This window comes from Metopolophium dirhodum, chromosome 5 (genome assembly GCF_019925205.1).
Source record: "Metopolophium dirhodum isolate CAU chromosome 5, ASM1992520v1, whole genome shotgun sequence".
Lineage (NCBI taxonomy): Eukaryota > Metazoa > Arthropoda > Insecta > Hemiptera > Aphididae > Metopolophium > Metopolophium dirhodum.
The window spans coordinates 20,619,198-20,642,476 of record NC_083564.1 but is presented as its reverse complement, the minus strand read 5'-3'; the positions used below and the strand labels follow the sequence as shown (position 1 = coordinate 20,642,476).

The 23,279-nt window shown below is 36.9% G+C and overlaps 1 protein-coding gene across 2 annotated transcripts in view; it reads left to right on the top strand.

Moving 5' to 3' along the window:
• The window catches only part of LOC132945877 (uncharacterized), a 53,718-nt gene that overhangs the window by 24,865 nt on the left and 5,574 nt on the right, over positions 1-23,279 (top strand). The window contains exons 2-5 of one of the 2 annotated variants that reach the window (XR_009664611.1): positions 6,266-6,404; positions 9,847-11,274; positions 15,757-15,855; positions 15,945-17,442. Coding sequence is in view for 1 of the 2 variants with exons in the window: in XM_061015676.1 (XP_060871659.1) it covers positions 6,294-6,404; positions 9,847-11,274; positions 15,757-15,855; positions 15,945-16,769 (2,463 nt within the window). In the remaining variant the exon portion in view is untranslated. The remainder of the gene's footprint in view (positions 1-6,265; positions 6,405-9,846; positions 11,275-15,756; positions 15,856-15,944; positions 17,443-23,279) is intronic. The other variant, XM_061015676.1, reaches the window with a different exon arrangement.

Here is a 23,279-nt window from a genome sequence, read left to right as displayed (position 1 = left end):
CATAAGTACCTATATTTAGTAGTAGCTAGTATTTGATATACCAACAAAATATATATACATTTATTGAATTCGTTTTAAATTTAGGTATTCTTTGAGTATTGCAACTATCAAAGTGACATAATTACAAAAAAATTTGTTAAAAATTGAGAACAATTTACACGTAGGACGCGTTCTTTCATTGGTTATAACAAGGTTTATCGTGTTTTAAATATCTTAAACATGTATGAGTATAATATAAAGGTAGAGTTCTGATGACTTTAATGTGTCATAACTCATAAGTGTAAATCGATAACTTGAATATGGGCCAAACTGCAGGGCCACACTGTTCAGAACGTGAAATATTTCAAAATGAACAATTAATTTGATATAATAAGATATATTGGGTAATTTAAACATTAGTTAGGATTAATATCGTTCAAGTATATGTATAACTATTACTTGTAACTTATAACTCATATAAGTAGTATGATATAAACAATAAACATAATATGTATTTTTAAATATTAATAAATAAATACACTGGCAAGAAACAAAATAAAACATTTATGTATATTTTTTGTATAAGTTTTAGAACATTGATGTATTATATGATTCATAAAAGTGTCCTTAAATCAAGATGTTAATGTAATATGAGTTGAATTTAAATTACGTTGTAATACGGTATTTCGATGTTACCTACCAATACTGATTTAAATAGTTCTCAGATGTCATGTCATGGAAATAGATATTCAGTTACGTTTTGTTAAGGTTGACATCGAGATGATATAGTATTATGAAATAATTTACAAGTATCGAATCTTACGTCACGCATAGTTTTTTAAAATGTTAGTTATTACTTTTGTGAAGGTGATGTTAACATAGGGATACATAGAGAGTTGGATAGAAGAAATATCTTCATATAGACGTTTTTAACACTAGTGTGAGGTGACAGGTCACAAAAGTATTTATTATTTAAAAACCGATTTCAAAGGATTTACTTAATTCTTCCTCCCTACTCCCTTCAGATTCAGAAACGGACTCTTAACGTATATTTTACATTTAAAAATGTACACTCCTGCTGCGGTCCTGCAAGCTCGAGTTTATAAAATTACACTAGGCCCGTTTGGCCTTACGCCCGGCCGTTGTTTACATACAACGGGTTGAAAATTATAAATAAATAACGAAAATGTGACACGAGGCTGTCCGACCGTCGTCATCTCCCTTCCAGTGTCCTTGGCTAGTACGCGTCGCGACTTGCGACGACGACGGCGTTGCCGTTTTCATAACACCGAGACACCCGTGAACGAGGTACGATAAAATCGTAAAAGATTATTCTGTAAAAAATATCCTTTGTTTGTTTTTCTACCAATATACCAACATAGGTTATATTTTTGGAAGTATCCCTTCCATATTACTTACACGCTTTTTCTAGATTCTCTCCGTTGTTAAACATAATATACATGTTAAGTGTTATACGGTTATTTCGTACTGCCACAATAAATTACTACGTTTAGTATAGGTACATAGTATATACATTGTAATACCTGTTGATACAACGTGAAATAGAAGATTCGCGCAGGATCAGATAGAAAAATCCAAGATCGAACTCCACTTTTATCATTATATCATGAGTTATACCGGATTGCAAAGGTACCGTGGTTGTACCCACAAGGTTACGCATTAAATACCTAATATTATATAATAGGATGGCTAGTTTTTTATGCCGTATGATGACGTCGTCGACTGTAATCATTTATATTTTATACATACCAGATTCTGTAAACTATAATGTATTATGGTATGTCCATTAATTTAAAAGCTGGGCGTCGTCCTCCTGCCAATTATAAGTATATATATACTCCCGATTTACCGCACGGAGAGATCCCATCACCCCTCCAAACAGAATTATGGTGTTTATTATATTTATTTATTATGGTACATAGTCAGTTGTCCACATATGTTTTGACAAGGCTACAGCCAATGTAAAAAAAAAACAATCGTAATATGCACCATAGTTGAACTTGCAGTAGGTATTTGATTTTAGGCGATTTTAGTTAGGTGATTATAGTACAAAGGAGATTTAAGCTGTCTTTTTTAATAATTTTAATTTTGGAATCTCCTAATTTATTCACTATTTTCCCCGTTGAGGAACTGACGTTGTAAATGAATGGATAATATTATGATTAGCACAGCTCTTTGGAGGGGAATAATGTATCCACTCATAACGCGTACATATTCCCAAGAAGTACCTAAGTGAACTAAAACATATTATATTTTATTGATTTTGTAGGCGATTTTTAGCTGATTCTGCTGATGTATAGGTATATTTACCTACAATATATTTGTCCAACTATTTTGAATCAATTATGGGCTTATAGTTTCACTAGGGTAACTATGTTATGAAAGTCCTGTCCAATAAATATAGGGATAGTCGTGATCTATCGGTGTATTGATCTTCGGTGGTCGTCTCGAAAATAATTAAAAATCTGCCCACTATTTATATTATTAAATATTAATTTTATTTCACAAGATCGAAGACTGAAGAAGTCTAACTGAAAAAGTCAGTACGAGCGTGCCCCACTAATAAACGGATATGCACGCGCACATTATAATATTATACTGACGATGACTATTCTTGCAGCAGTTGGTTTCGGTGTATAATAATAATTATATTTTATTGTGTTGTTTACGATTGAAGTATATTTATATTTATATTATGTATATATCGTGCGAACAGTGGTGGGCGGCGAATCGCCTTTTTTTAAATGACTGTTTTCAAATTTTGTATTATAATTATTTTTCTCCATAGGTATACCAAATATATATAATATAATTACTACAAGGCCCAGGAAATGATAGATTCACTACCATTTGCATATTTTTGTAAAATGCCAAGAAATATAGTGTTAGCAAATATGTTTTTGTTACAAGAACTGAAATCTGAAATTTGATTTTACATAATATTATTTATGTGATTTATGTGTTAGTAATAACTAATAAGTAATAATTAATAATTGCATCTAAAGAATTTATATTTTTATTATTTAATAACATATTATTCTCATTTTTATCGGCCATTTGTCATCAAATCATTCGTGTAATGTTTTTATCTATTTTAAATAATATATCCATTAATATTCCACATCCTGTTTTTTCAGTTAATTCTTATCTGCTTTATTTGTATCGTTATTTTTTTCATTTTTAAAGGCTCGGTCAAACAGAGAGCGGGCTGCCATGGTCTACGGGTACGCTGACCGCGGCGGGCAGCGGCCGGTTGTATTATTTTACAGTGCCCGCGCGGGCAGACCGCTTTCTGTTTGACTGAGCCTTAATTCTCTAAATTGTTTATTGTCACTTATCAGTTATCAGTATTTCCTTAGTCTTGTCGATCAATTTTGGAACATTTATTTTCATAATTTTATTTGTTATCGCATAGTTTTAGGTTTATTATCTTTGAACTCGTCGATGTAACTATTTTGTCGTGACATGCGATATTGTGCTTTCGTGTTTACTATTATTCCTTCAAATTCATATTGTTTATCGTTAAACATTGTATATTATTATGATGTCATACAAATATGGGAGGATTAAATAAACTCGTATGGTATAGATATTTAATTTTAACGATTTGCATCCTGGGCGTTGTTACCGGATTTTCAATCACCACGTACGCTTAACAATAACAAAAGCAACCGAAAAGGACGTCAAATTGTCATAATTATTATAATAGAAACATTAGTCGTCATAAATATTATAATTATTACTATGATTATACGATATCGATTTTGTTATAGGTTTCATTATTTTGCCATCGCCCGCGATGAACGTAAAACGCACGCCTCACCAACTTGCGCATAATATAATATATACATTTATATTACATTTATGGAATATCAATACATCATACACCTAACCACCGCCTCTTTGGGTGATGCAATTCAGCAATATTCGTTTGTATAAATCGTATTAAAACACGCGTTAATTTCGATAACGTTTAAATGCGTCACGCGGATATTTATGCTATTATTATGCTCACGCGTAATACTCATTTTATTATCATTTATCATTAATCCTTACAGAGTGATTACCTAACGTGTAGCATTTCGGCATTCGGTCATTACTCATTAATATTCGCGTTGGAGTTACGCGCGGCATTATAATTGTCTAATGTCTAGTGTCTGTTGTCTGTCTACCTAGTGCCTACCCGCATAATCCCATTGCGCTCACAACGGTTATTAATGTTATAAATTATATTTTTTGTTAGGATTTCGTTGTTTTCCGCGTTGTTTTATCTAGATCGGACAGATTCCGCGAACAATAATGATGTTTTTTCTTCATTTATTTCGTATTTTTGAGAGACGTTCACTTTTAAATGTGTACATACACGTGTACGGCTATTGTGTGTTTAAAAATCTTGATCTAGGCCATCCCGACGACGTGGTAATTAGTGTATAGTAGGTACGTTATAAAGCGTGCGCGGACATGACGTTAATCGTTCGTTCACATGGTCTAATTAGTTAAAAATTACGTTTATTATTATTCTTGCGTTTTACGTTTAATTTTTTTCCTGTTATGGAATACTCCTCTTTCGATTGCGATTAAAATTCTACCGGCTAGACGCGCAGCAACCGATAGGTAAATATAATATTATTGCAATGTAGTATTGTAAAAAAATCGACCGCGTGTATAACTATAAATACGTTTCCGACGGTCGATACACATATAATAATATAACGACGACGGTACTCATTTATAGGTTACCGCCGCGTAACATACGACTTTCACGGCCGCGGCGTGCCATTATTTCGGGGTTTCCAGACTGGTTGGATTTCGTTCTTTTTATTTATGAATCCGAAGAGAGAGGGTGCAGATCCACGGCGTGTGGCAGTAGTTCTTCGCAGTAGTAGCAGCAGCATTACGAAACCAGTTAATTAAATATAGTATTTTTTATTTCGCGCGCAGAAGGTCGTAGTGTAGAAAACTGTCTGGAACACGCTAACATTTTTTTATTTTCGCGATAAATGATCGATCGTCGCGACGACGACGACGCCTTTCGCACGAGCTATAAGCGGTCCTCGATGGGTATACCTATGGTATTACCTACCACCTATATAAAATATATATAATATTATATTATATTCTCCGATATCGCACGAAATCAGGTCGTCGACGGTATATGTGCATTGTGCGTGCGTCCGTGAATGTGTGTGCGCGAGCGTGTGATCGACTAGCGGTTTCTGCGAGCTGGAAATTGACCACAGGTTCCGATGACTCGAAATAATTTTTCCACTGTACCGGATACAATACAAATGATATCGTTCGCATGCGTCCGTACATGCACAGTTATTCTTAGATATTCTCTCGGTCAAGTATATTGTATAATAATATATTATAATGATTTGTGATTTTTTCGACGAATTTATTTTTTCATTATTCATATCCCCATGCGGAGCGCGATAGGTTCTCCACGTCCTTGCGTTAGAAGGGGGGGGTTATAACGCGACCCGGGACGACAAGCTAAAAAATAATGTCCACGGACGATTGGTCTCGGTGCGCGTAAAAGAACATAATATTATAATATTATAGGTACACGCGGACGACAGCAGCTAATAATGCGTGAAATACAGAAAACAGTTGTGTTTGAAATGCAGGACTGTTGTTGAACGGTCCATAACGCGTAATGCACACATGTATATTTATATAAAAATAACAGGAAAGTGTACTTATATATTATACATAATATACTCCGATACTCGTGTTCGTGTATACCGCGTTCGGTGGACCAGCACTGATTTGTACTGAAATCCAAAAAATTCGATAACATACGTATTTTGTGTATTCGTAACGTGTGCGTGTGTGTCACGTGAACGTGTACGGGAAAAATAAAATAAAAATTGTATACAATATTCGAAATCTCGCTCACAGAGCCGACGGAGGATCGCCTTGAATATAATAATATTGTTATTTCTTTTGCGAATTTTAATGGTAATAAATAGGTAATATATGTGATTATTGCGATAACCGGAATCGGACGATTCGATGAAATAGGACTTATGTATTGCAATATGTTACGTCGTTATGTACTTAAAATAGTATATTATATGCTGCTCAGTGCAAACGAGTTTTTTTCGAATCCGTTTCGTTTGCGTGTATTTCTGGTGCATACAATATAATGATAACGAATAACGTTTTTTTTTTCAAAAACAGCTATTACGTTTACCTATGAATCGCTATTTAGAGTTTTGGATTAGATGAGCTAAAATGGCATCTCATTTTTTGTTTACAGACTTTGAGGGGCCTCGAGCCCCTGTGGGATGGACTGCCGTGGCGACGAGCTCATCCAACACAATAACAGAACAGCGGCACAAGCTGTGCCTTTTCAATACCTCATCAACGAACAGGCAAAGTCTATCCTCGCTCTACAGGTTGGTGTAAACTATTATTTCAATCTTTTTTTGTTTTTTTACCCACTGATGCGTTGCACAACACGCGTGTTACGAAATCGATAATTATCATCTCGTTATAGTTGCTTATATATCTATATAGTGTATACCTATGTTGATGGTTGATGACTTGATGCATAAAAAAATCCGCTATTAATTGTAAGGAAGATATTATAATATTATTAGAGTGTTTCTAAATATTTTGTACAGTATTAATTACATTGGCCTATTACTATAATTCCCAATTACTAAAAGATAGTTGAATTTCAGTGATAATATGTGGCTTGTGTGATATAATATTATAATTTATTATATAATGCGAGATCATTTCGAATACTAAAAATGTCGTAAATAATTATTTCTAATGGAAAGGCAGTTTCGTAATATCGAATAATTATATTTCATTATGTTTCATTATGTGGACTGTACATTTATTTAATCTTTCATAGTAATATTAAAAATCTCGGAATGCGCTAGATTACTGATAAAAGAATGAAATGGATTGCAACACCACGATGATTTTTCTACGTATTCAACTAACTTGGTTTTTCAGTTTTTTTTATAAAAATAAATATTGAATTGAAGCATTAATATTTTTCTTAACCATTCGTTTTCGTGTATATTGATAAATAACAAATATTTAAATATGAAAAAAATAATAGGTTGTTATCACGTTAGCATTCATATAATTAAATCAAACATTACCTATTTTATATTATATTGTCTATAACACCGTGATTTAAAATAGGTATTATGTTAGTTTACCTATATGTTGTTAATAGAATATAATGTTGTAAAATGTCTAAATGATATATTAATTATTAGAATACGTTGAAAATGGGTACCTTATATTATATTATATTATTATACAGTATAAGTAGCCAAGTAGGTACCTACTTGAAACTTATTATTTTACTCACTTATAATATCCATAATGATTTACAAAATATAACCTATGATTACGCGGTTTATTTGCTATTCTACTTTCGAATAAATTACTTGCTGTTTGGGAATAAAATTATTGAAATTTTATTCCTCAGGTTATAATGTTTAAAATACAAAAATACCTTACCGGGAACTTATTTTTTATATTATTATTATTTGGTTATTATAATCCCGCGTAATATGACTTGCATGCATGACCCACTTAACCGGTTTGTATATTTTCGACAAATGAGGTAAAACAAAAGTTTTACCTTTCGATTTCCTGTTGATTGATGCTAAAATCGTCATGATCGTAAATGAATTTCGTGTTTCGAAAGTAAAATCTACGATGTACGTATACAGGCATACAGGGATCACAGGCCACAGCAAGTTAAAATTTTCAATTTCTTTTGCAAGTTATTTTTGATTAATGTTCTTACATTAAATTATATACTAATATATAGATCAAACAAAATACCCATAAAAAATAATTGAAGGTATTTTTAATATATTTTAATTTTGCCTAAAAATAGGTCAAGTATAGTCGTTTTTCATGGTTAAAAAAACTAAAAAGTAATTAAACTTTATTTGTATTTTGTACAATAACTAATAAAAAAAATTCATCAAGACCCAAATGTTTTTCTTTTTATTAAAGAATGTGTGTTTGTAAGACAAAATATTACGCCGCATATTGTTGAGATAATATTTTTTAACATTACAGTATTACAATTTTTATTACGCCTATCATTATAACGACATAATATCATAAAACTATATAATATTATTACAGTTTACAATATTACAGTTTTAATAGAACATAATATCATAAATAAATATTGCGCTCATAACTATGGACTGTATAATATTATTATTATTACATTGTTGCTTCACGATATTGAACAATTAACGTGTTTTGTCCTATAAATTTGTTTATAAATTATAATGTCATATAAAATTTAACACATTCATGTATTTAATACTTATAAAATATTATCAAATCATTAAAATGATTCTTCGATAAACAACATAATGTACCTTGTGTGGTTTGTTTTTCCCACTTTAACATAATGTACCAACTTATTTTTTTATCCAAATGCATAAACATTAAACTTTTTTTAGATACTTTGGTACTATACAAATTTGACACCACATGAGTGTGGGTTTGTACAAATAACTACAATATTATAATAACAGAAATATTATATTACTTACTAAGATTTTATGCATTAAAAAAAAATCGGGTGATTTATGTTTCATTATTTTATTTGCAAGGTTTTCTATTTTTTCTTTATGTGGTCACTTATAAAAGTCATAGTGAGAGTTATATTTTAAATTTGTATTGTTCTTTTAATTTTAATGGACCTTGAAATGTATTATTATTACTATTAATACGTTTTAATTCAATGGCTTCGAAAACGATTTATTACGATTTTTCGTAAATAATTATAATTTATTATTATTGTTATTATAAGTATAAATATTGAATACTTATTATTATTTTTAATGAGTCAAAATTTACAATCATTATAAAAGTGGGTTTGCCATTTATTTTAAATACACAATTATTTCTTCGTTAATATCTAAAATAATTTGTCCAATGCAGTCATTTACAAGGATTCATTTTAAATACTAAAACTTAATAATCATTTTCGTTTTAATGTTAACATTTTATATTATTATATTATTGAGTACCTACCCAATTGATTTTAGCGAATATTCCACCCAGAAATGTTTTTTTGTAGATTGCACGTGCAGACTCGTATTTTGCGTTTTATCGATAAAGAAACACGATGTGGGTGTATATCATTATTCATTATAGTGCGTTTTTAAATTCATTACGAAATACATTTTTAATTAAGTAGGTATTAATCATAATAAAAAGTTTATGTGCAGATATGGCACACACGATTCGTCTATTATCCTATATATGGTTTGCTGGTATATTATGTTCACGGTTTAAATCCCACCAATTGAATAAATAAAACCTATACGTTTGATGTGTTTTGGAATAGAAGTACGTTTCGTTTTATTACAATATTATTAAACTAAATATGCACTGACTTATAATGGATAATTACTATTTTCGCCCGAATCTCAAGACCAACTAGGTATTAGAGTTTCGTTCAGGAAGACTGCAGTAACGATCTGCCTCGTTTGCCGTCCGCACATATTCATAATATAGTATACTAGTATACTTGATATGTGAATAAAAAAAAAAAAATGTGGGACGCGTATAATAATAATATAACTTAATCTGGCGGTTTGTTGGCAAAAATTTTACCCGCAGAATATATTATAATAATATACATAATACCGTAAATATATTATGTTTTAATAAGCCTGCAACACGTTTTAGCAGTATATTTATCGCGCGGCCGTATAATAATAAGTTCGCTCTCGCAGCCTCCGGACCGCTGACTCCATATTATTATCATATACTTATTATCGGCTAATGCTGCTGACACGACGCTTGAAATGTATAACGCTTGAAATGTTTCAGGAATTACAGAATGAGGTCGGCGCGCTGTTGGAGTTTAGGGACATGGTCATGGACACGTTCCCGCACCTGCGTCACAAGCAGGCGTCCAGCCCGGAGCCGAGCTCGGGGTCGCAGGGCGTCGGTTCCGGCGAGAGCCGCTGGGAGCCCGGCGTGCGGGTCCGCCGGAAGTTGCAGGGCTCGTCGTCGGGATGGATCGCCGGCGGGGGAGGTGGCGGAGGCGGCGGCGGCGTCGGCGTCGTCGGACTGGTGGCCGCGGCCGGGGCGGCGCCGCGCAGCCGGAGCAACAGCCACGGGAAGGGCCCGAAGAGCGGCGAACCGGCGGCCGCTTCGTCGGTGGGCACCGTGCAGGACAGCGGCTTCTGCACGGAGAGCAAGGACAGCAGCTCGACCAGCTCGCGGACGACGATGACCACCAAGAACTGCGGCGGCAAGGACGACGAGGACGACGAGCTGTGGAGCCTGCTGGAGATGATCCAGGACAAGGGCACCAAGCTCAAGCTGGAGGTGGAGTCGCTGCAGAACCGGCTGTTGGTGGACGACGAGCGGCTGCGGCGGCGCCGGCGCCGGCTGCGGTTGCGGCCGTGCCGGAGCGTCGACGACCTGCTGCAGCCGTCGTGGCCGCGCGACGCCGACGACCTGCGCGCCCGCGGCTGCACCGCCGATTACGACGTGTTCCGGGCGCACGTGGCCAACGTGAAACGCGAACGGGACGCGCTGCTCGACCGGGTCACCGAAATGGAAGCGGAGAGCCTGTCGAATGCGGCGCAGATCCACCGGCTGCTCGCCGAGCTCAAGACTGTCGTGTGCGAGAACAGGGAACTCGAGGAACGGCTGTGCGGCGGTAAGTCGCCGTCGGCCGCCGCCGCCATAGCAGCCGCGACCATCGCGTCGAGGAAATCGTCATCTAGTCATAACGGTGGCTTCGCCCCGGTCCAGCCTGAATCGTCGACGGGGCCCAGCTCGTCGTCGGCCGGCCGCGACGCGTTCTACACGCCCAGCCAACATTCGGCGTGCAACCTGTCGTCCATCGAACTGCAGTGCGGCAAACTGTTGCACGACGGTTCGTCGTCGTCCGCCTCTTGTGCGTCGCTGTCTTCGTCATCAGCCATCATGGACGACGGCGGCGGCGACCGGGACCGGGACCGCCACCGGTCCAGGAGGGTCCTGCTGGTCCGGCCGTCCGACCCCATTTCCCGGAACCTGGAGGGCCGCGCATCGTCACCGGCGCTCGACATTGGGTCGCCGACGTTCGCCAAGCGGCTGGGCGCCCTGGACGGCGTTGTCAGCAGTCCCGGCGACCGGATCGGCAAACCCCACGCTCCCGGGTTCGGCACCCCGTTGCCCAAAAGAACCCTCGCCGCCATACTAAAAACGTTCAATCCCATCGAACTCCAGCGACACCTCATCACAGTATCCTACGAGAACAAGGTGAGAACTATAAACTATATTATTAATATTATTTTTTTTTTTTATCATTTAATAAAAATTTAAAAATTACAATACTATGATTATCCATCTCTTTTAAGCAGAGCTTGAGTTAGAGATAAAGAGTGTAACAATATTATACTAAAAAATTAAAATAGATGATCCTATAAGTTTTTGATCCTTCTTAAACTCAGTTAAATGTGAACAGCGCAGGTTTTAACAGTCATTTCTTGTTTGCCGGTCGTTTTGACCAAATTTAAAATCTAAAACCATAATGTATTGTTGTTTAATCTGAAAAACTAATATATAACTCCTGTGATCGACAATGGTGGTAACCTTACACAAACAAAAATATATTCGTTTTCTTATGAACCTAAATATTATTGCTATTTGAAATGTGAAATTAAAACAATTGGCTTCGAGATGCACATCAACCTATGAACCGATTTTCAGAACCATTTGTGTGATATTATACTTGGCCGTGGATCGCTTACACACACACATTGCCTTTTATAAATATAGATAACAACATTATATAATATTATAATGTACCTATTGTTTGTGTAAACGAGTATAGTCAGTTGTCTTGTACGCGTTAAAATGATTAATAAAAAAAAATTTTTTGAGCATAATATTATGATAGGCATAATAAATTATAGTCGTTAGGTACTGGTTGTTGTACTTATGTTTAAGTACCAACGTACTTAAAGCGTTTTGCATTCCGTGCCGTTACGAAAAACTACTCCAAGTCGTCATTTATAATATTATTATATTACATATTATTATATATTATGTTATATGAAATTGATACGAACATAACGAATACTAACGTAAATGTAATAATGCAAGAACTACAAACATTTTTTTAATTTTAGAATTTCGCGAAATGTAGTACATAGCTAAGTAATTCTTTTTTCAACTACCTCGTTTTAATTCGCGCATTACTTTTCTGCAGGTTAACATTTTTTTGTGTGTTTTTCTTTTTATATCATTCACTTGTAATATTATTATTATTTATGATGAGTCATCATCACTATCATCATCTTCGTTATTTTTTTTTTACTTTCGCGCCTTCTCGTACGCACAGAATGTCTACGACTCGGAAATCTGTTTTTCCCCCTACAATTGGATACAACTGAAAGAGAACAATACATAATATGTTTTATATGTATATTATAATACTAATGAACGTTTTCAAACGGTTCCAGTTGACAAACTTTGTAAGTACGCGCTCGTTCTTCCTATGAATAATGTAGATATATATTTATGTATATATATTATCTCTAATACGATTTTCCTCGTGCAGTAATAAACATATACGCTTTCAATTTGGAACAATTATTTGTTTAGATACTTTCTTTGCGGTTAAAGGCGTGCTAAAAGTTTTCTATTCGCAAACACGCGGTCGTTCGATTCAAAACCACGCGTAATCTGCAGGTTAGGTAGAGAGAAATCGAGAATTAGATCAAAACGCAATTTATATGAGCGAATGTTATACGAGGGTTTTATGTGTGCAGAAAACCTTTCCGAAATTATATATGTTTACATTTTAATCACGTATTTTGCTCTGACCATAATATATCCCAAATATTTTGGCACGTCCGCCTTCAATGAGTATGGATACAATTTTCTTTGGAGGATATTGGTGCGTGATACATGCAGGAATATTACTGTAGATTTGCGGTCAAAAAGAAATTCCAAATTTTTTCTCGCTTCCTACCGTACGTCGTCTTATATTTTATTAGCGATTCGCATACTATAATAATATATATTTAATCGCTTTCATTAACATATCTATCAGTTAGTTTCAATATGGAACATTTTTTATCAGACAGTCTCAGATGATCATGATTATTCGTTTCAATTGCTGTAGACTTTTTCTGGACACGCTCCAAAACCCGCATTATAAATATTAAATACTTTCGACGAATACATGTTGAACGTCGTTATTGAGTGTAATAATTGCGGCACGATTAAGAGCTATATAGAAGATAAATAATTAAATGATTGTAGCGATGCGACTACGTCTATGGACACAATATAATATAATTGTTAGTGATCGTGAAAGACTCATGGGGGTGTCTGGTTAAAAAAAAAATTGTAAAAACTACGTTCAAAATTAGAAAGACTGTTCGGTAATATTAATCGACCGCCCACCGGTTTGAAGAACCCCTTTTGTCGTGTAGCGGACGTTCGTATTATTGTCGTACTACTATTACTATTATTATGTACTATATGAATTTTCGTTTTTGAACCCACATTGACATATATTTACATTGAAGTTTCAAGTTCGTCACAAGTTGACCATATACGTGCACTGCGAGTGGTGCGTAAACCCACGCGATTCCAATTTATTACACCGAACCTATTATTGTTGTGTGTATAGTAAAGGTCTTCATTGTTTCGACTTTTAATTTTTTTTTTTCGGTAGGCGTAGGACCGTATTGCTGTTTTAATATTTCATCTCTAAACACGCATACGATTATGATTATGCACTTTTCAAGGATGTATGGCGTTTATTTATCTCCACAACGCATGATTTATGTGTATATATTATACTCAGTCATCGAAATGCAATTGTATAATAAATCGCTGCGTAGAGCCGATGATAATTAATTATCCCGTGGCGGTGACGACGACGACAATATTATTATTATTGTTTCTGTGCAATAAAATTATATCATTATCGCAATGAATTCGTACATACTACACCGTCCGGCCGTTGTTGTTTTTAAACACCGTTTGACGCGTATACAATGATTATTGCTGCAGATGAGTTCTGAATTCGAATACGTTTTTGTTCGAAAAACAATGAACGGTATAGGTCCCCCGGGTAAGGTTTGTAGGCACACGGTGTTGGTATAATATGGATGGTTATGTAACCGTGATTCCTGCAGAACGCAGAACGAAAATCCTAACCGTAAAACATTATATATCAGTATAGAGCGCGGTTGGTTTACCTACGTCCTGGCTACCTCCTATTGCATTAAAAAATAAAATATTGTTATATACTATTGTACCCGGGTATTCGGAAACAAAGCCAATTAGAAACACGGTCTTGGTCATCTGGGACACCGGTCGGTGGTGATGCAGTTTGCTATACAACCACTACTGCAGGTATATCGCGATTACATTCGTATAGAGTCGCTGGCCCGGCGATAATTAACTGACCTCAGCTCGCACTCGTGTGTGTGTGTCTGCGTCTGTGTGCGATATCCACTTTCGCAATATCGACGAATATTAACGTTCCCCATAAATAAATCTCCGTGTACCTATATATAGTATACGGAGAACGAAAACGGGCCAACGCCCTTCGACGAGATTATAAAGCGGGACTCGCGACGTTTGACGCAAATGAACGAGAGGAAAAAAAAAACACTGTATTCTATTATATTATACACTTATACGTACCTAATCCAGTTCGGGTTTTATGATATTATGAGTATAATATATAGTTGTCGTATGTTATTTTATGTTCGGTCGACGCGCATAGGATTTATGGGGTTTCGATGACATTGGCCATGATGGGTTTCGCATTACGTGCATTTTAGAATTATTGTATATTATAATAACAAATGGGTACGAATACGCCACATATTATTGTGTTTTTGTCTGTCGCGCGCGGCGAGGGCTATATATAATTACATTAATCGATCGGTATAAAGTCTCGAAAAAAACGTTCGTGACAATATAATATAGAATCAGTAAAAAACCGATGGTTTAATTAATATTGTTAAATATTACGCATTGTAATGATATTATAATGTCATTCGTTTTTAAAATTCACAAAATTAATATACATATATAATATGTTTCAGCAGTATAGGTACCTCCTATATATAGTTACAATTTTCAGACTTTATAATAATTCGATGAGATTCACATCACAGGGCATCAAGCCCGGTTTAAGGAGGAGTCCAGGAGGGGCACGGTCCCGGGGCCCATTGATTTTGGGGGCCAATTTTTATCCCCAAAATATTTATACTTTAATGCGTTGAAAAAAATAAAATAATTTTAATAGGTTATAATTATAAAATAAAAATGTTCTTAATTTTATATCACGAAAAATGACTAAATCATAATAAATATAAAATTGATATTCTATGGTGACGTTTATGAAATGGGAGTTGTGAACTACATCTTACGCATAATCTTTATTATCTATGATTGACGATTGTGCGTGATAATATAGTTCAAAATTATACAATTTTAAACATTGAAAAGCAAGTAGTCGTAAAAATGTAGGGATACAATTTGTTGAATTTAAATCTGAAAGGGCCGGGCCCCAGTTAATCCTTAATCCAGGCTCGCAGATCATATATTGTTCTATACTTGGGCTAAGCAACAGTGTGAGAAACTAAGAAATATTCGCACTTTTGTCATAAACGTCATTGTTGTAGTACATGCTCCCAAATTGGTCCTAAACCAATATCGCATATTGCAGTATTGAATATTGTTGATAAACCGTTCCGTTTTTTTTTTCAGAATCTCATCCGACAGATGGAGATGTTGAACATTTCCAAGAGCGACGTTTCCAACGAGCTGAACAAGAGCAAAGAGGACAACGAAGAACTGAAATTCCAAGTGAGTGGTGCCGTGCCGCCTCCGCGGCGACGCTAGTGGCGCGCTTGGGTTGGAGAACGATGACGTCATCACGTGCTTGTTTGTTTTAGCTGGAGGAGAAGCGCATCGAGCTGGAGGGCACCATGGCCCGGGTGAGGTTGCTGCAGTTGCACCAGGAGCAGCAGCAACACGGTCCCGTGGTCGCGGGATCGCAGTCGGCCGGCTCCGCGGCCGCGGCCACCAACCAGTGGCTGGACCTGGTGCCGTCGAACCCGATCCTACCTCAGATCGCGCTGCCGGGAACGCCGTCGGCGGCGGTGTCCGCTAACGGCAACAACAACCTGCACCTGCACCTCAACCACAGCCAGGACGAGAACGGCGGCAGCAGCAGCACCGAGTCGGCGCACCAGACCCGCAGCGGCGGCAGACACGGCGTGCAGCACCAGCCCAGCAAGATACCGGTGGTCAAGCCGACTTCGTGCCCGGTGCAGTCGAGGTCGTCGTCGTCGTACCGCGGCGGCGGCGACGCGCAGCAGTACCAGTCGTGGACCAAATGCAAGTCGGACCAATCGTTGCCCCGCAACTGGGAGTCCATCAACAACAACAACAACAACAACAGCCACAACAAGAGCAACGGCGGGTCGTCCATCGGCAGCGGCGTCGGCGGCGCGGCCGTCAAACAGCAGCGCGGCGGCAACAGACTGGACTCGTCGCAGTACCAGCAGCAGCAGCAGCAGCAGCACAGGTCCCGAAGGGATTCGGGCGGCGGAGCGTCCCTGACGCGAGCCCGGTCGCAAAACAATCACTCGCACCGGGGCGGCGGCGCCGCGGCCAAAGAATTCGTCGGCAGGACCGCGTCGACGGCTGCGGCCGCGGGTCATCAGCTGCAGCAGCTGCAACAACAACAACAGCCGGCGGCCGACGATACCAACAAGGTACGGCCGACCAAGAGATTCGCCAACATACTTAACAATTGGATGCGGAAATCCTAACGGAAGGCTTTTAAAAAAAAAAACACACACACTATCGGCCGTATATATATATTATACATATTATTATAAGATGATGACGTCATCGTAATATATCGTCCGACGTTTCTACGACGTGTGCGCACGCGCACGTTTTCGGACACACACACACACACACTCAAACATTGCATACACGTACATATATATATATATATCGTAAACTTGGGCGCGCGCACACACACGCACTCCGACTTAAGTCGATAGTGTCGATATGTATATAATATGATAATATGATAATGTGTGTGCGTGCTTTACTTTATATATATATTTTATAATATAATATATAATATATATATATTATCGCACCATATTATTATGCTGTTGTTTCCAATCACACCGCAGTCACAAAAAAAAAAAACTACCAAAAAATGTGTTAAATATGATATATATATGATGCGAAAAAGGATTATAGCTTTTCAACGTGTGCTTATGTTATTGCTTCTTATATTGGACATTATGCGCAGTAAAACAAAAATATATACATAATATAGTACATATATATATATACGCGCATATCGTGTCCCCGCGATTATACCATCACACACCGTTCACACGCGACGACTCAAGTCGGCCGAAACCCGTAAGTCTGATAATTTTTTTTTTTCTGTCTTTTTTTTGTTGTTTACTAAGTTTCAAATTTTACATAACCGTCTTCTTGCCCTTTTTTTTATAATAATATATGTATTATTTTGTAGAGTTGTGGCTTATTGCATGATGTATATAGGTCACTCATCTCCCTGCAGCTCCGCGTGTGTACCGCCCAACACGTAATTGTTTTTAGACTTTCCCGCCTACACGCGTGTTATAGATATACACCTATAGGCGATGTTTAGGCATTTTATTCGGTTTCACTGAACGTCATAATTGTACTATAATTCTACGATGTATACGAGTTATATGTAGGTTATAGCCATAAGTTAACTCACTTGTATTGCGCGCTCATGATTCACCTTGCAGGACGTCGTAAAAATACTTTTTACATAAATAAATACGGATGTGGTATAGGTATAGGATTCATTATATCGCTAATCTCACTTACACCATATAGATTATGCTAACTTTTCATATGTATATCATGTATTGATCGTTCTAGGATCGTTCTCGTTATTGATAATTCTTCGCATAATTCGTTGCTGGAAGTCGCCACGTGGCACTCGTCTCTCTACGCGAGAACCCGAATTCGACCACGCTATAAAATATAACCAGCACAAAGTCGAACGAGGAGGTATATTTTTGAAGAAAAATCCGTCTCGCTCCAGTCGCCTCTGCAGACCGCAGTATATATGCAGGCGTTTACGTCGCTCCGCTCTCGTCCGATCCGCACGATCCGACATAAACGATATAGGTGTAGGTATAGGTTGCCTACGATGGTTTCTCGCAAATAACCGATTTTCGATTTGCCTTGGAATCGCGCAAACCAGCAGGAAAACGAGGCGACCGCGATAGATGATGATCCACCACGCCAACGTCGTATGATAAAAATATATCTCCGTTGTTCGTCGCGAGGTCGATTTGCGCTTTATAATCCGACGGCGATCGTCACGTATTTTCCGAACTTTTAATGGGATTTTTTTTTCCGCGTCCCGGTCCGATTATAATAATGAAAACCGCGTTGTATAATAATACGTACCGCATATGCGGACAATAATAATATTAACGATATTTCGACGCGACGCGGTCCGTTGATTCTTTTTTAGCGTCTGGTTAGCGATATATCTATAGTAATATTATTATAATGTAATATACAAAGGACCGATATAGGTGTATTATACACCTCTCGTGTGTATATGCATAGTATACGTGCGCATGCGTGTAGCGTATTTATACGGACACTATAGAGTGAAATAGAGAGGGACAGTGATAGAGCAGTAATCGAGAGATTCAAGGCCCATAGCCGTCGTCGTCCGTCTCATCTCCCCGCTCGCCCCTGGAGCCGTATAATTATTATTACAATAATTTGTTTGTTCTTTTTTTTTTCCATTCGGCGATTCTTTATTATATTTTTTTTTCCCCAACTCGAAATCAAGGACAAAAACGGTATACCCAGCAGTTTATACACCTATATTATGTAATGCTCGTATTTATACCAAATGGGCAATGTGTATATGATATTATTGTATAGTCTCTGCAGCGTCCACGCGTGCCCGACGCTCATAACGATTTTCCGTCGCACTTACTTTATAATAATATAATATAGGCACAAACCACAACGTCAGCTGCAGCGTAAGTTTTTAATTTAAATCTTTTCACACAAAACGATTCGTTGCCCCTCCTCCCCGCCCCCCTCATCGTTTCTCGTCATCTCCTACGTGACGAAGACGACGACGACGACAATAACATAATAGTATTATTATTATACCGTCGTGGCTGGTTCGACTCGAACACTAGCCGCCGCACCGCAGCCGAGGGAAAACGTTATTAATATTATATATTTTACATTATAATATCATACTATATAGGTAGTGTATACACTACGCCGCCGACGCTTTTTTTATACGCATCGAAATTGATTTAGCAATTATTAGAAAAACGAAAAACAATTCGATACAAAATCGCGCGTCATCGTTGTACTGCAATAATAATAATTATTATTGCAGTACAATAAAATAGTACACGGCGTCGGTTTTCGACTCTGTCCGGTCCGTCCGCGCAATTTATTGTTGTCCGGTGTTTAGTACCTGTGTGTAGGTACATAATATAATAATATAATAATAGCACCGTACTTTCTACTTCCGTTCGATTTCCGGCTGAGCGCTGACCTTTATAGTCGAAAATCCTTACACAACTGCAACATGCGGATTGCAGCACGTATACCATTCGTGTATATAATATTATACAGATAGTACTCCGTTTGGAGTAGTGCACTGATTTTCTGTCATTTGTGTAGTCGAAAAAACAAATGTTTTCAGTCTCCCAAGTACTTCGGACTCGTTGACATGTTGACAACTTTTTACTAATTCGTCGTCATCGCAGAAACGTTTTTCGGGGGATTTTACATTTTTCAAATCAAACACTTGGATATATTCCAAATTGTTTAGAGATCTCCGGAGTAGTCCACCACAAACTTGTGGGATAGTGCCCTCACTACTTTATTATCCTCTCGGCTTAAAAGTAAAATATACTTATGTGGTAAAAAAAACCGTCGAGAAATCAGATTTGATTTTTGCAAACCGTAGAAAAAACATTTTCACTTTTCTCTTCGAAATTATATAATTAGTGTAGTCGGTTGGACCGCACACCCTGTACATAATTTGTGTTCTGTATATTATTTGTACCTATATAGGTATAGTAGTAATACGATTGCAATCAACAAGTAGGCACGCGCGCCAGAAGATATATCAATATACTTGTATTATATTATATGGTTCGAGAGAAAATACGTTTTCGCATCGATTGTTGCAGGTGCATTATATATTATTATATTATAGGTACACATGTCGTCATCTGCTAGTAATTACATAGAAGTAGTTAGAAGTAGTACGAAAATAAATAATTTTTGCTCATTTGCGGTGGTGCGGACCAGATTTCTTATTGTATATTCGTATAATACTGCACCTTCTCGGGTACACGGTAACAATAAAATATGTAACACAATTTCTTCGCGAAATCGTTTCGGAAATAATAGTGATACCTACAATACTCGTTATGTATTTTTGTGACTCGTCGCCGGTACATAATATTATTTATATAGGAACCATTTATATACCAGCGAATTTTCTGCGACGAACCACTGCGGCGGCGGTGTCTGTGCGGAGAGAATTGAAATCGTCGCTAATTGCGTCGCGTCGTTGTCCGAAAACCGGCGGGTCATCGATAATATTATTCGCGTTTCGGTTCCTCTCGGTTGTTTTTACCTAAATATAATATAATAACAATATAAGGTAGGAATAGAGTAGCCGCCCGTGTACGACCGGAAATTGTCACTTCCTGATTGCCATGCACATTACAATAGCGCACGTACCGCGCGTCCATCGGCCCGCATCGCGCGTCGTGAATTTTTTTTTTATATTAATATATTAACAGATTAGCAGCCGTTCATCTGCGTTATATACCATAATAGTGTTGTACACGATGTACCTACCGTATACCGCGACGATGTATATTAGTAAATCGCGGTAATCGCTCTGCGCCTAAATCGTATATTATTTGTATAACAATATTATAAACTCTCGCTCGTTTATACTCTGCAGTTATCGCATTCGATTTTTCGTTTTTTTTTTTTTTTTAATTTATGGTAGGTACCATTATAATAATATACGAAAACGAAAGTCAAAATCCGTTAATTTCGTCTGCAGATTAATATATAATATTTATATTTACATGCCTCTACCTATATATATATTTATATATAATTCGTGTATGCAAGTGTGTGTGTGTTTTCTTGATAAAATTGCAATCCACCGGTGTCTGGTATATTGTTTGTCTATACATATTATATTCTGATATTTTTTTAATTCGCATAGAAAGTCACGGCTGTCCGTGTAAATAATTTTTAAGCCACGAACAATTACACGAATAAGCGGTAATGGCTATATAGTACCTACATCAGAATTTTCTATTCCGACGAGATAAATGAAATTTTCCTGCATTCGGAACTCATGTGTCATTTATGATAGTTAATCATATACACGTCAACATAATATTATTGTGTTGTAGTAGGTGTATACAGTATAATATATCGAGAGAAAAAAATCGTTACAAGTTTATAATTGCTTTTTACCATGATCGAAAAAACTTCTTTTTTTACATAGTATACTTACTATAGGTGGATACCTCCTATAGGTAATGTTATAATTTTCGAACCAATCGCAATAGGCGTTCTGAGTGATTTTCTTCATTTTATACATTTTATCTGCGAACAAAACGAAACTATAATATTATTATATGTATACCAGATACCTATATCTACTTATATCATTTTTTTTTTTTTGTAAATCGTAATTGATATTACGTAGGTATAGGTATGGGTACCTGTAGTAATCGTAATATGTATATATTAAAATATTATGACGTGTAGTATGCGCTTATTGTATATAACTATTGGATTTCGGGTATTGTAGTATATAATATTATGCGGTGTATTAATGTAAAATATGATCACTTCGAGAACAATATCTATAACTATACATATTATAACGGGTATGAGGACATATATAAGTATATATAGTGTAATATTAATGTTTTAATTTGCTATGATATACATTCGTATATTGTATATTGGTAACATAATAGCGAGCCGCGTTAAAGACCGCAAAAGAAAATGTTAACCTACTTGTCGCGCGCGTATAACACATAATCTTCTTACGATTTTTTTCTGTTGGTTCGTTATTATATATTATATATATATAATATGTACATGTACCTATATAATATATAAGGCACCACAGCATGTACCGCAAACGATTTCGTCGGATCAGCAGTGTTGTTCAATTATAAATAATAATGATAAGAAGAAGAATATGAACTAAAAAGCGATCGGTTTTTTTCGAGGCGTTTCACACTCGGTCCGTCACAGATTTCCCAACGCCAGCCGACATATCATATTATAGATAGAGAGACCGATAGACCAGCTGCAGCTGATATTATTATTGTAGGCATACGTTTTTTATGTACTGTGTAATTTTCGTCGTGCGCGCATCGTGGCCGCGTCTCTTGTTTGTCTGTATATGTAGGTATATATGCACTCCGTAAATTGCTACTGCAGGATCTCCTCGTGATGCCGAATTCGCGTGACGACAAAGTATGATGATGGTTGGTGGGGATCATATAATAGACAATGGGGCATATATAGGGACCCTACAAGCGGGGAGGCTGTTGGACCTGGAGTTCAGCGGCCTGGTTATTTTAGGAGCCCGTCGAAAACAATTTGTAATTTTTGAAATTTGATAGAAACACTTATTTTATATTAAATAACATTTTTTAGGGCCCGCAAAAACATTTTGTGGCCAAACATTTTGGTGGTCTGGGTATACTCACTATATAGTACTATTCAGTATAGTATAGGGGCTCTTATACAGTCTGTTTAGGTAGGTACGTTATATATACACCTCTCCTTGCCATTTCGTGACGTACGCACCACTGCGACTTCAGTAGGGTTTTATATAGTTATACGGAGGTATTTATAATTACCGCGGAATAAATCGAATCCGTTAAACGATCCGACGGAACATAATTGAATGACATTGTTGCTGCGCGGTGGTTGTATAAGCGCGTGTTTTGAATTGTTGTATATACTTATATTGGTATATTATGGTATGATATGACGCGAATAACAGTAGTAACAGTAGGTGGGGGGTGTTATGCATACACGTTGTAAAATGTCGTTAAAAATTCGCAGGAGAGAAATCGTTAATCATATTATAGCCGATTGCCAAACGCCGCTGCAGAGGTCATCGCGCTCGACGACAGTATAATATT